At 40.6% G+C, this 14,886-nt stretch overlaps 1 protein-coding gene across 9 annotated transcripts in view; it reads right to left on the minus strand.

The window, feature by feature from the left end:
- The window catches only part of KLHL32 (kelch like family member 32), a 229,167-nt gene that overhangs the window by 9,833 nt on the left and 204,448 nt on the right, over positions 1-14,886 (minus strand). For 8 of the 9 annotated variants that reach the window (XM_036872158.1, XM_036872159.1, XM_036872155.1 and 5 more), the window contains 2 exons: positions 14,050-14,242; positions 12,278-12,372 (listed from right to left, as the gene is read on the minus strand). In XM_036872158.1, coding sequence (XP_036728053.1) covers positions 12,278-12,372; positions 14,050-14,242 — 288 coding nt within the window. Of the gene's footprint in view, positions 1-12,277; positions 12,373-14,049; positions 14,243-14,886 lie in introns of those variants that run through there. The other variant, XR_005022231.1, reaches the window with a different exon arrangement.

Genomic DNA, 14,886 nt, shown 5'->3' on the forward strand with positions numbered 1-14,886 from the left:
AGATTAATGCTTTGTCGGTTGATGCATTTGCAAATATTTTCTCCCATTCTGAGGGTTGTCTTTTCGTCTTGTTTGTAGTTTCTTTTGCTTTGCAAAAGCTTTTAAGTTTCATTAGGTCCCATTTGTTTATTTTTGTTTTTATTTCCATTACTCTAGGAGGTGGATCAAAAAAGATCTTGCTGTGATTTATGTCAAAGAGTGTTCTTCATATGTTTTCCTCTAAGAGTTTTATAGTGTCCAGTTACATTTAGGTCTCTAATCCATTTTGAGTTTATTTTTTGTGTGTGGTGTTAGGGAGTGTTCTAATTTCATTCTTTTACATGTAGCTGTCCAGTTTTCCCAGACTGTCTTTCCTCCATTGTATATCCTTGCCTCCTTTGTCGTAGATTAGTTGACCATAGGTGCGTGGGTTTATCTCTGGGCTTTCTATCCTGTTCCATTGATGTGTATTTCTGTTATTGTGACAGTACCATATTGTCTTGATTACTGTAGCTTTGTAGTATAGTCTGAAGTCAGGGAGTCTGATTCCTCCAGCTCCATTTTTTTCCCTCAAGACTGCTTTGGCTATTTGGGGTCTTTTGTGTCTCCATACAAATTTTAAGATTTTTTTCTTCTAGTTCTGTAAAAAATGCCATTGCTAATTTGATAGGGATTGCACTGAATCTGTAGATTGCTTTGGGTAGTATAGTCATTTTCACAATATTGATTCTTCCAATCCAAGAACATGGTATATCTCTCCATCTGTTTGTGTCATTTTTGATTTCTTTCATCAGTGTCTTATAGTTTTCTGAGTACAGGTGTTTTACCTCCTTAGGAGGGTTTATTCCTAGGTATTTTATTCTTTTTGTTGCAATGGTGAATGGGATTGTTTCCTTAATTTCTCTTTCTGATCTTTCGTCGTTGGTGTATAGGATGAAAGAGGTTTCTGTGCATTAATTTTGTATCCTACAACTTTACCAAATTCACTGATTAGCTCTAGTAGTTTTCTGGTGGCATCTTTAGGATTATCTATGTATAGTATCGTGTCATCTGCAATCAGTGACAGTTTTACTTCTTCTTTTCCAATTTGTATTCCTTTTATTTCTTTTTCTTCTCTGATTGCCGTGGCTAGGACTTCCAAAACTATGTTGAATAATAGTGGCGAGAGTGGACATCCTTGTCTTGTTCCTGATCTTAGAGGAAATGCTTTCAGTTTTTCACCATTGAGAATGATGTTTGCTGTGGGTTTGTCATATATGGCCTTTATTATGTTGAGGTAGGTTCCCTCTATGCCCACTTTCTGGAGAGTTTTTATTGTAAATGGGTGTTGAATTTTATCAAAAGCTTTTTCTGCACCTATTGAGATGATCATATGGTTTTTATTCTTCAGTTTGTTAAAAGAGTGTATCACATTGATTGATTTGCATATATTGAAGACTCCTTGCATCCCTGGCATAAATCCCACTTGATCATGGCGTATCGTCCTTTAAATGTGTTGTTGGATTCTGCCACTCCCTTCTGGCTTGTAGAGTTTCTGCTGAGAAATCAGCTGTTAACCTTATAGGAGTTCCCTTGTATGTTATTTGTCGTTTTTCCCTTGCTGCTTTCAGTAATTTTTCTTTGTCTTTAATTTTTGCCACTTTGATTACTATGTGTCTCGGCGTGTTTCTCCTTGGGTTTATCCTGTATGGGACTCTCTGCGCTTCCTGGACTTGGGTGGCTATCTCCTTTCCCATGTTAGGGAAGGTTTCGACTATAGTCTCTTCAAGTATTTTCTGGGGTCCTTTCTCTCTCTCTTCTCCTTCTGGGACCCCTATTATGCAAATGTTGGTGCATTTAATGTTGTCCCAGAGGTCTCTTAGGCTGTCTTCATTTCTTTTCATTCTTTCTTTCTTCTGTTCCACAGCAGTGAATTCCACCATTCTGTCTTCTAGGTCATTTATCTGTTCTTCTGCCTCAGTTATTCTGCTATTGATTCCTTCTAGTGTGTTTTTCATTTTAGTTATTGTATTGTTCATCTCTGTTTGCTCTTTAATTCTTCTAGGTCTTTGTTAAACATTTCTTGCATCTTCTCGATCTTTGCCTCCATTCTTCTTCCAAGGTTCTGGATCATCTTCACTATCAGTATTCTGAATTCTTTTTCTGGAAGGTTGCCTATCTCCACTTAATTTAGCTGTTTTTCTGGGGTTTTATCTTGTTCCTTTATCTGGTACATAGCCCTCTGCCTTTTCATCTTGTCTATCTTTCTTTGAATGTGGTTTTTGTTCCGCAGGCTGCAGGATGGTAGTTCTTCTTGCTTCTGCTGTCTGCCCTCTGGTGGATGAGGTTATCTAAGAGGCTTGTGCAAGTTTCCTGATGGGAGGGACTGGTGGTGGGTAGAGCTGGCTGTTGCTCTGGTGGACAGAGCTCAGTAAAACTTTAATCCGCTTGTCTGCTGATGGGTGGGGCTGGGTTCTCTCCCTGTTGGTTGTTTGGCCTGAGGCAACCCAACACTGGAGCCTACCTGGGCTCTTTGGTGGGGCTAATGGTGGACTCTGGGAGGGCTCACGCCAAGGAGTACTTCCAGAACTTCTGTTGCCAGTGTCCCTGTCCTTATGGTGAGACACAGCCACCCCCCGCCTCTGCAGGAGACCCTCCAACACTAGCAGGTAGGTCTGGTTCAGTCTCCTGTGGGGTCACTGCTCCTTCCCCTGGGTCCCGATGCACACACTACTTTGTGTGTGCCCTCCAAGAGTGGAGTCTTTGTTTCCCCCATTCCTGTCAAAGTCCTGCAATCAAATCCCGCTAGCCTTCAAAGTCTGATTCTCTAGCAATTCCTTCTCCCGTTGCCAGACACCCAGGTTGGGAAGCCTGACCTGGGACTCAAAACCTTCACTCCAGTGGGTGGACACTGTGGTATAAGTGTTCTCCAGTTTGTGAGTCACCCACCCAGCAGTTATGGGATTTGATTTTATTGTGATTGCGCCCCTCCTACAGTCTCATTGTGGCTTCCCCTTTGTCTTTGGATGTGGGGTATCTTTTTTGGTGAGTTCCAGTGTCTTCCTGTCAATGATTGTTCAGCAGTTAGTTGTGATTCCGGTCTTCTTGCAAGAGGGAGTGAGAGCACGTCCTTCTACTCCGCCATCTTGAACCCTGTACAGTACGTATGTTCATACTGCCATTTTGTTAATTGTTTTGGATTTGTTTTTGTAGGTGTTTTGTCTTCCCTTCCTCTTTTGTTCTCGTGATTTGATGACTAACTTTCGTGTTTTGTTTGGATTCCTTTTTCTTTTTTTGTGTTTGTATCTATTGTAGATTTTCGGTTTGCATTTTCCATGAGGTTTTGATATAGCCATCAATATATAAACAAGATTTTTTTAAGTTGCTGGTCTTTTAATTTCAAATGGATATCCAATGTCCTGCTTTTGTGCTCTCCTCTTCTCACAGTTGCTGGTTTTGATATCGTATTTGTGTGCAGATGATTTCCTACCTTTACTGTATGTTTGCCTTTACCAGTGAGCTTTCCCACTCATAATTTTTTTTGTTTCTAGTTGTGGCCTTTTCTTTTCCACCTAGAGAATTTCCTTTAGCATTGGTTACAAAGCTGGTTTGGTGGTGCTGAATTCTCTTAGCTTTTGCTTCTCTGTAAAGCTTTTGATTTCTCCGTCGAATCTGAATGCGAGCTTTGCTGAGTAGAGTATTCTTGGTTGTAGGTTCTTCCCTTTCATCACTTTAAATATATGGTGCCACTCCTGGCCTGCAGAGTTTCTTCAGAAATCAGCTGATAACCTTATGGGAGTTCCCTTGTATGTTATCCGTTGCTTTTTCCCTTGTTGCTTTTAATATTTTCTCTTTGTCTTCAATTTTTGTCAGTTTTATTACTATGTGTCGCAGTGTGTTCATCCTTGGGTTTATCCTGCCTGGGACTCTCTGCACGTCCTAGGCTTGGGTGACTGTTTTCTTTCCCATGTTAGGGAAGTTGTCAGCTATTATTTCTTCAAATATTTTCTCAGGCCCTTTCTTTCTCTCTTCTCCTTCTGGGACCCCTATAATGTGAATGTTGATGCATTTAATGTTGTCCCAGAGGTCTCTGAGACTGTCCTCATTTCTTTTCATTCTTATTTTCTTTATTCTGTTCTGTAGCAGTGATTTCCACCATTCTGTCTTCCAGCTCACTTATCCATTCTTCTGCCTCAGTTATTCTGTTATTGATTCCTTCTAGTGTTATTTTTCATTTCAGTTATTGTATTGTTCCTCTCTCTTTGTTTTTTCTTTAGTTCTAGGTCTCTGTTAAAAATTTCTTGTATCTTCTCAATCTGTGCCTCCACTCTTTTTTCCGAGATCTTGGATCATCTTTACTATCATTACTCTGAATTCTTCTTCAGGTAGATTGCCTACCTCCACTTCACTTTGTTATTCTAGGGTTTTATCTTTTTCCTTTATCTGGGACATATTCCTCTGCCGTCTCATTTTGTCTAACTTTCTGTGATTGCAGTTTCTGTTTTGCAGGCTACATGTTTGTAGTTCTTGCTTCTGCTGTCTGCCCTCTGGTGGATGAGGCTAAGAGGCTTGTACAGGCTTCCTGGTGGCATGGACTGGTACCTGCCCACTCGTGGGTAGAGCTGGGTCTTGTCCCTCTGGTGGGATGGACCATGTCAGGGGGTGTGTTTATCAGCTACCTGTTTATTCAGGAAGACTTTAAGCGCCTCTCTGCTGATGTGTGGGTCTGTTTTCCCACCCTGTTGGTTGTTTGGCCTGAGATATCTCAGCATTGGAACTACAGACTGTTGGTTGGGGCCAGGTCTTGGTGAGAAAATGGAGGCCTCCAAGAGGGCTCACGGCAATGAGTACACCCCAGACTACCACCGCCAGTGTCCTTGTGTCCAGTGTCCTTGTCCCTGAGTCAGCCGCCCCCTGCCTCTGCAGGAGACCCTCCAATATAATACTAGCACGTAAGTCTGCCCCAGTCTCTCATGAGGTCACCACTTTTTCCCTGAGTCCTGACGTGCACAAGACCCTGTGTGCGCCCTCCAAGAGTGGAGTTTCTGTTTCCCCCAGTCCTGTGGAATCCCTGTGGTCAAACCCTGCTGGCCTTCAAAGCCACATTCTCTGGGGCCTCCTCCTCCCATTGCCAGACCCCCAGGCTGGGGAGGCCTGAGGTGGGACTCAGGACTTTCACTCCTGCAGGAGAACTTCTGTGGCATAATTATTTTATACCCGGCATATATGGGATTGGATTTTATCGCAGTTGTGTCCCGCCTACAATCTAGTTGTGGATTCTTCTTTGTCTTTGGATGTAGGGTAACTTTTTAGGTAGGTTGCAGTGTTTTTTTTGTCAGTGGTTGTTCAGTGGTCACTTGTAATTTTGGTGTTTCCTGTAAGAAGAGGTGAGCTCACATCCTTCTACTCCAACATCTTGTCTCCTCTCTTTCCTGTAATTTTCATACTGCTGATAGGTACTCAGGAATTTCTACTGTCTAATCAATATCTTCTCATAAACACTATTCCAGTCTCTCATCTTTCTTCTCTGTTGGATATTCTTCCAGCAAGTAGTAGAGAAATGGCTTGCTTTTGAACATGTAGCTAGTCTCTCCAACCATCAACATATTTACTTTTAGTGAACCAAAATAAATAGTTCTGTAGTCACCAAAAAAACAAGTATTTGAGATTGTGCAACCATAGTTTAGAATGAATGGTAATGTAACCCATAACCAGTTGTGAATAACTAAAATGAGTCTCTTATCCATGAAGACTTTCATTTCAAGCATCTCTTTAAGTGACAATCCATATGCTTATATGAACTTATTATCTATAAACAAACCATAAAGGCTCTGAAAAGCCTTTTTCAAATTTATCTGTGCTTTGTGAGACTACTGTGCCAGCCAAGGGAATAAACACAGCATTTGCAAAATTACTGATTGACTTGGTACTTCGAAATGACCACTGGAACACAGAACTGTTCATAATGCTAATTTTTTAAAAAAGCAAATATAGTAGAATATTTTACTGTCCAGTCTCAGAGATGAAATTTATTCCACTAACACAGGCATTGATTAAAACATTTAAGAATCGCATCTTTTTTAGAATCACCGTAGTTCTGAGGCTACTCTAGAATATCCTCAGTGGTTTAAGATATACACATGTACCTCACCTCTTCATCTTTTGAGGACAGATTTGTTTGGGAACAACCAGAAGTCATGAGGCATTAATTAGTGTATATGATTAGTGACCATTCCATCTTGATTTCTATTCCTTCATCTAATTGAACATTACAATTAGTAGAAATATACCCATAAGTATATTTAAAATTTGCATCTTTTTAATAAACCCAAACTTGCTTCTATTGAGTAAGTAGTCAAATGAAGGGTCCCAAACCACTTAAAAACCAGGGTCCCAGCATTACAGATCACTGCCTGTTGCTCAGTTCAATGTTCTACAATTCTAAAAAGAACAAAACAAAAAGAAACCCCAAAGACAGTGATGACTGACAAATACATGCACAGATGAAAGACTGGAAGCCCTCCTTGAAAGAAAATAGTTTGCTTGTTTGTTGTTATCCGAAAGATAGGACCAAACTCTAGTACAAGGTAGACTTCAATTAACTAAAGACTCCCATAAAGAGTTTCAAGATTTTTCAAAGAACTAACTTGTGCCTTTGATAAAATTTTTTCTACTGTATTTTTGTTTCCTACTTCATTATTTTCCTATCATTATTCTCTCTTTCTACTTTGAGGGTATTTTGGTTCATGTTCTAACTTATTATGCTATATGTATCCCACATGCTTTGCTATGTATTGTTTTTATTATTAAGTTCTGGGTACTTTTTAAACTTCCATTAGGACTTCTTTAACCCATGAGTTATTTAGCAAAATAGGAGTTTATTTAACTAACTTTTTAAGTTCTAACTTAATTGCATTGTAGTTAGTTAGAGATTATAGTCTACATACATAATACTTAATTTTTAAGTCTTCTTAGCCTTAACCCTAGTACATGATTGGTTTTTGTAAATGTCCCATGTACACTTGAGGAAAATATATTCTGGAACACTCCCCAGGATATATGTTAGGCCACAAAACAAGTCTTAAATTTATTAAGATTGAAATCATATCACACATCCTTTCTGACCACAATGGTATGAAATTAGGAATCAGAAGAATAAAACTGGAAAACTCACAAATATGTGAAGATTAAATAACATGTTACTGAACAATGGGTCAAAGAAGAAATCAAAAGAAAAATCAGAAAATACCTTGAAGCAAATGAAAATGTAATATAACATACTAAAACTTATGGGCTGCAGCAAAAGCTGTTGTAAGAGAGAAGATCATAGAGGTACCTACATTAAGAAAAAAAGTTCAAATATATAACATTAAGAAAAAAAGTTCAAATAAATAACCTAACTTTACACTAGGAACTAGATAAAGAAGAACAAACTAAGCCCAAAAGTTAGTAGAGGAAGGAAACAACAAAGATCAGAGTGGAAATAAATGAAATAGAAACTATAAAAAGACAATAGAAAAGGTCAGTAAAGCTTAAAGCCACTTTTAAAAGATAAACAAAATAGGTAAACCTGTAGCTAGACTTAACAAGGAAAAAAGAGAGGACTCAAATAAATTAGAAGTTAAGTCAGAAAGAGAAAAACAACTATCGTATATTAATGTATATATGTGGAATCTAGAAAAATGGCACAGATGAACCAGTTTGCAAGGCAGAAATAGAGACATAGATGTAGAGAACAAATGTATGGACACCAAGAGGGGAAAGCGGGGGGTGGTGGTGGGATGAATTGGGAGACAGATTGGGATTGACATATATACACTACTATGTATAAAATAGATAACCAATAGGAACCTGCTGTATGGCACAGGGAACTCTACTCGCTGTACAGTAGAAACTAACACAACATTGTAAAACAACTATACCCCAATAAAAAAATAATAATAATAAAACTCCTAATCAAAGAAGAAAATAAATAAATTAGAAATGAAAGAGGAGACATTAGAGTCAAAGGAACAACCCTGGATACTCCAGAAGCCAGGAAATAGAGACACATTAAAAATATTATTTCTAAGATTGATGTCGAAGAGTGTACTGCCTCTGGAGATTGGCCAAGATAGTACAGTAGAAAGACCCCAAGCTCACCTCCTCTCACAGGCACACCAAAATTACAACTATTTGTAGAACAACCATTGATGAAAAAGTTTGGAACCTACCAGAAAAGATCTTCTACAAACTAAAGATATAAAGAAGGTACCACAATGAGATGGGTAAGAGAGGCGGAGTTGTGATTTAGTCAAGTCCCATACCCACAGGTGGGCAACCCACAGTGGGGAGAGTAATTACTATTGCAGAGGTTCTTCCAAAGGAGTGAGGGGTCTGAGCCCCGTGTTGCATTTCCCAGCCCAGGGGTCCTGCACTGGGAAGATGAGCCCCCAGAGCATTTGGCTTTGAAGGCCAGCAGGGCTTACTTTCAGGAGTGCCAGAGGGCTGGAGGAAATAGAGACTTCACTCTTAAAGGGTGCACACGAAATCTTACACTCCTGGCCCCAGGGCAGAAGCAGTAATTTGAAAGAAGCCTTGGTCAGACCTACCTGCTGATCTTGGAGTGATCTCGCAGCTCACCCTGTGAACACAGACACTGGAGGCGGCCATTCTGGGGAGCTCATTCTACCTCATGGACACTGGTGCTGGCAAGCACCACTTTTTAACCCTCCCTCTACATTATTAGCCTCGGGGCCCAGCCCTACCCTGGCCCGACAGACTAGGTACCAGTGCTGGGATGCCTCAGGCCAAGCAGCTAACTGAGCAGAGACAGCTCTACCCATTAGCAGAAGGGCTGCCTTAAAACTCCCTGAGCCCAGAGCTCCCCGGACATGGCTCTGCCTACCAGAGGGCTCAGGACACAGCCCTACAAACTAGTACACAGACATTAGATATGGGGCCCCTAGGGCCCTCACCCAGAGATGCTGGGACACAGTGGGCAGCCCCAGAAATCCCTGGGCCCTTGCAACAGCCTCTGGTGAGCCTTCTCTAGCCTCAGGACCACTGTTATCCACCGAGGGGTGGACCTCAGCCACAATACAACTGCAGCCCCGCAGCCTGTGGAACTGGCCATTCCACCAGCAGGCCAGACCCTGCCCTCACACTGGCTGGGCCCTGGCCTTGCCCATTAGCAGGCCAATACAAGCTTCAGGACAGCCCAGACCCTGCAACCAACTGTGTTAGAAACTAGCCACAGCCACCAGTGACTGGACAATAGCTCTGGGACCCCTGGGCCCTGCAACCAGTTCCCAGAACTCAGCTCTGCCCACCAGTAGGCCAGCATTAGGCCCAGGATCTGACTTCATCCACCAGTGGGCAGGCAACAGCCCTGAGGTCTTCGGGACCCTGACTCCATCCTCCAGTGAGCCAGCAAAATCCTAGGGCTCCCTGGGGTTCCGCAACCAGCTGCCTCATGACCTGGCCCCACCAGCCAGCAGACAGCAGCCTCGACACAAGGCAGGACCTGACAACTAACCAGACCGGGGGTCAACCAAGCCTACTGTGCTGCCCACAGCAGTCAGCCTGTCACAAAAGAAGGACCCACTCAGCCCATATAGGGGCACCACTAGAGCATGTAGCTCTGGTGATGAGAGGGGTGTGTTCTGCCAAGATGCATAGGACATCTCCTACAAAAGGTCACCCAAGGCTGGGAACTGTAACCAACCTACCAGACACAGAAAAATTTAAAAAGCAAGTTAGGCAAAATGAGGCAACAGAGGGACATACTCCAAATGAAGGAACAAGATAAAACCCCAGAAGAAGAATTAAGTGAAATGGATAGGCAATCTACCTGAGAAAGAGTTCAGGGTAGTGATTGTAAAGATGATCAAAGAACTTAGGAGAAGAATGAATGCACAAAGCAAGAAGTTAGGAGTTTTTAACAGAGTTAGAAGCTATAAAGAACAACCAGAGATGAAGAATACAATAACTGAAATGAAAAATACACTAGAAGGAATCAACAGACTCTATGATACAGAGGAATGAATCAGTGAGCTGGAAGACAGAGTAGTGGAAATCACTGACGCTGAACAGAAAAAAGAATAAAAATAAATGAGGACAACTTAAGAGACCTCTGAGACACCATCAATCACACTAATATTCTCATTATAGGGGTCCCAGGAGAAGAGAGAAAGAAAGGGGCTGAGAACATATTTGAAGACATAATAGCTGAAAACTTCCCTAATCTGGGAAAGGAAACAGTCACCCAATTCCAGGAAGCACAGAGTCCCACACAGGATTAACCCATAAAGGAACACACCAAGATACATTGATTAAAATGGCAAAAATTAAAGAAAGAATATTAAGAACAGCAAGGGAAAAGCAACAAGTTGTATACGAGGGAACTGCTTATTGTGGATATAAATGATTTTTACTACTTTTGTGTTTTTTCTACTGGCTTTCTGTGTGGATGATTTCCTACCTTAACCGTTTGTTTACATTTAATGATGAGCTTTTTCCATTCATAATTTTCATGTTTCTAGTTGTGGCCTTTTCTTTTAAGTGAAATGGAAAAGAGAAGTTCCTTTAACATTTCTTGTAAAGCTGGTTTGGTGGTGCTGAACTCTGCTAGCTTTTGCTTGTTTGTAAAACTTTTGATCTCTCCGTTAATTCTGAAAGAGAGCCTTGATGGGTGGAGTATTCTTGGTTGTAGGGTTTTCCCTTTCATCACTTTAAATATATTGTGCCAATCCCTTCTGGCCTGCAGAGTTTCTGTTAAAAAGTCAGCTTATAGCCTTATGACAATTCCCTCGTATACAACTTGTTGCTTTTCCCTTGCTAAACCTCATGGTAATCAAAAATCTCCAATAGGTACATAGAGGAAAAGAGAAAGGAATCCAAACATAACACTAAATATAGTCATCAAGTCACAAGAGAACAAAAGAAGGGGGAAAAAAGACCTACAAAAACAACCCCCCAAAAATTAACAAAATGGCAATAGGAACATACATATTGATAATTACTTTAAATGTAAATGCACTAAATGCTTCAATCAAAAGACACAGAGTGGCTGAATGGATACAAAAACAAGACCTATATATATGCTGCCTACAAGAGACTCACTTCATATCTAAAGACACACATACACTGAAAGTGAGGGGATTGAAAAAGATGTTCCATACAAATGGAAATCAAAAGAAAGCCAGTGTAGCAATACTTATATCAGACAAAATAGAGTTTAAACAAAGACTGTTACAAGACACACAGAAGGTCATTACATAATGATCAAGAAGTCAATCCAAGTAGAAGATATAACACTTGTAAATATCTATGCACCCAAAATAGGAGCACCTAAATACATAAAGTGAATACTAACAGACATAAAGGGAGAAAACGACAGTAACACAATAATAGTAAGGTATTTTAACATGCCACTTACATCAGTGAACAGATCACCCAGACAGAAAATCAATAAAGAAGCACTGGCCTTAAATGAAGCATCAAACCAGATGGACTTAATAGCTACATATAGGACATTCCATCCAAAAGCAACAGAATACACATTCTTCTCAGTTGCACATGGAACATTCTCCATGATAGATCACATGCTAGACCACAAAACAAGCCTTGGTAAATTTAAGAATAGTGGAATCATATCAAGCATCTTTTTATGACTACAACTCTACAAGAATAAAAATTAACTATAAGAAAAAAATGCAAAAAACACAACACATGGAGGCTAACCTACATGCTACTAAACAACCAGTGGATCACTGAAGAAATCAAAGAGGAAGTAAAAAAAATACCCAGAGACAAATGAAAATGAAAACATGATAAATTAAAAACACCTATGGAACACAATAAAAACAGTTCTAAGAGGGAAGCAATACAAGCTTCCAATCATAAACTACTACTACTCACTTCTGCCAGGAAAGAACAACACCTTCATAGGTGGCATTTGTTGAATGAATTGTAATACAGAAAATAAGAAAATGGAATAGAAAGGAGACATTTGTAAAGTTTTGCAGATGTGAAAGTACTATTACCAAGATTTCTAGATGTTTTGGTTTATAAGAAAGGAAAAAGCATTCCACTTTCCCCATTTCCAGTATACCATATATTTTCAAAGCTCATTGCCATCTTTATTTTCAACAGGGCTCCATCATTTATTAGCTAGCATCTTTAGGATGCAGGATGAAGTTTAGTGGCTGAACTTGCTGCACAAAGGAAGCTCAGTCTTCTTCCTACCTGTAAACATCTCTCCCTGCAATAGCAGCACTGCAAAAATAACCTCACTGAACCACCTGAACAAACTCCAAAAGGAACTTCAACCACTCACCTGGATGCAAGCCAGAGGCTCATTCGTCCAAATCGAATATCCACCCACTAAATATATTCTCTCATTATGGACGGCAACTCCAGATTCATTTTGGCCTAAAGTAAAGAGAAGTGAAAAAAAGAGGAAAAATAAATTCATTTCCTTGCATGTCTTCATTAACCCTTTTGCCACTGAGGGATACAATTTCCCTCTGTGGCACACTTGTATATTCCACAGGATTTCTGCCTCAACTAATCACTGTCTCCCAGTTCTCAGAGGGAAGAATTAACCACTCTCAGAGAATGAATCTGTGCTGGGTCAGAATCCGGCCATAACACTTAATAGCCAGCCAAGTTAGTAAATACAGCATTAAATACAGCAATAATAAGCCACACAGAACTAAGTTTTATACTATGTTGTATGCCATTAGTTTATATGGTATATTTTAGGAATGCAAAACACCTCTTATACTACAAATGATTTTAAGCAAGTGCTTACATTTGTAACGGCTGCAACCGCAAGAAGCCAATAAAACAGAGCCATGCCCCTAGTGTGCCCCAAATGAAGACAAATGACAGAAAAGATTGATAAAGTTACTACCCTTCTTTTCTTTACATACACAACAGTTTTAAGACTATATTAAAGTTCCTGAGCTGGGAACAGCCTGGGTAGTCCCTAGATACTGACACGCCAAAATGATGAAAGGTTCCTCCCCCACTTAAAAAAGAAGACAGAATAACTCACTACTACATATTCTTCCCTGGAGGCCATCAGAGAGTGAGATAGTCTCTTTTTATTGATGGGCTGACACAGGATTGACTCGGGTAATAAATAAGCTGGATCCTATAGCAGACAGAATCACAGATCGAGGGACCAAGGGGCTAAGGTACCACTACAGCAACTTAGAGTTAAGTGCTTGTAGGTGGACCTCAAAGATCATTTTCGCAAAAACAGGAGCTCAATACAAAGCATCTAAACCTCTCACACTGGTTATGCCCCCACTGTGGCCTCCGTAGCAGCAGCTGTGAGTGATTGAGTGCCCACTCAGCATATTAAAATGTCTTGAGGCAATAGTCCAGCCCATCCGTTTGAGTTTGTGATTTTCCTATTAGAGCAGCCTGGAAGGGATCTTAATCATGTAGGCCGAAAAGGGAGGACAAGTTTTCAACTTCATAAAAAAAAGTCAGGGGTAAGCTGTTCGCTGCTTTCATTTACTCCCCTGTGGGATGAGTATGGTCCCTACCTAGTGCTACCCCGTGGTAATGCTTGGGTGGGTCTGTGTGGCCAGAAGTGCTGCCAAACCCCCATGCACAGAACATCTCTAAAGTTTTGTCTTTAGGAGAATACAGGCAGAAGCTATATTTGACACTGACAAACAATGAAGACCACTCTCCTGCACTCACCAGAAATAAGAGGACTAAAAAGTAGTGAGAAGTAAAAAATAAATTGCTCCTGTAAAGAGTCATTACCTCTTTCAGCGCCTGTTTCCTTCTACTTATACCAATGTTCCTACGTGAATACTGATTGACAATAATGGACCTGACATGTCTCTCTTGGCAACGTGAAACACACACAAAGGTAACACAGGCCCTGAGAAACCAGATGTTCAGCCACCTGATGAGTGAGTCCAATTTTGTGAGATAAACAATGCACACCTTTCTGGGTAATAAAAGCAAGCTGTTCTACCACCATGCACTTAATATTTACAGCTGCACTACAGAAATCTAAGAAAACAAGTTTGGCAACTTCCTGAATCTCTGCTTTTCCTGATTTACTCAATCAAAGGTACTTGCCAGTCAACAGGTTAAAATTACAGCGCGTCCACTGGTCAGCGTCCATGTCGTAGGCATCTATATGCCGCACAAGGACCCGGTCGTTATTGTAGTCCAGGTCATTGCCTCCAAGAACATAAAGCTTCCTTTGAACAGCAGCCATGGAATGGTAGACCCGCCTCTGCAGCATGGGGCTGCGGCTTATCCACTTATTCTGAGACAAAAAAAGAGGAAAAAGAAACTCAGGTGAATTCTCTTAAGTGGAGACCTCCAGGGCAGAAAACAGCAGTGCCTCATTAGTAGTGGGGACTCCAATGTTGGTCAATCACATTCTATTTGAATGTTGTTTATGTACTTTGAAAGGTATGGGCTTCTTGCCTGAGAACAAGTGCAGAAGAGCCCACATGTTCTAACTCTATTTGCAACTTACATAAGGCATTTCCTCTTCCTTGGGTTGCATTTTGAATTTGTAAGGGGAGCATATGAGAATTTAGACGTTTTCATCATTGGTTATTTCTCCCAATTGAGAGAACTTACTCCTGCAAATGACTTAAGAGTACAAGTGCATGGTTAGGTATACTGTGTGCGGTGGCATAATGATAACAAAACAGGCTCTGGATCCAGAATGCCTGAGTTTATCATCTGTGTGTGACCTTGGCAATTTACTTAACCTGTCTGTGCCTGTTTCCTCATCTGTAAAATACAGGTAACAGTAACCACCTGACAAGCCTGTTGTGAAGATTCAATGAGCTAATACACCTAAAGCATTTAGAACAATGCCTGGCACATATGTCCAATAATATGCACTTTTTAAAAGTTATTGTGACATAATCATTGGCTGCCCGAGGACCCTTCATA

This window comes from Balaenoptera musculus, chromosome 12 (genome assembly GCF_009873245.2).
Source record: "Balaenoptera musculus isolate JJ_BM4_2016_0621 chromosome 12, mBalMus1.pri.v3, whole genome shotgun sequence".
Lineage (NCBI taxonomy): Eukaryota > Metazoa > Chordata > Mammalia > Artiodactyla > Balaenopteridae > Balaenoptera > Balaenoptera musculus.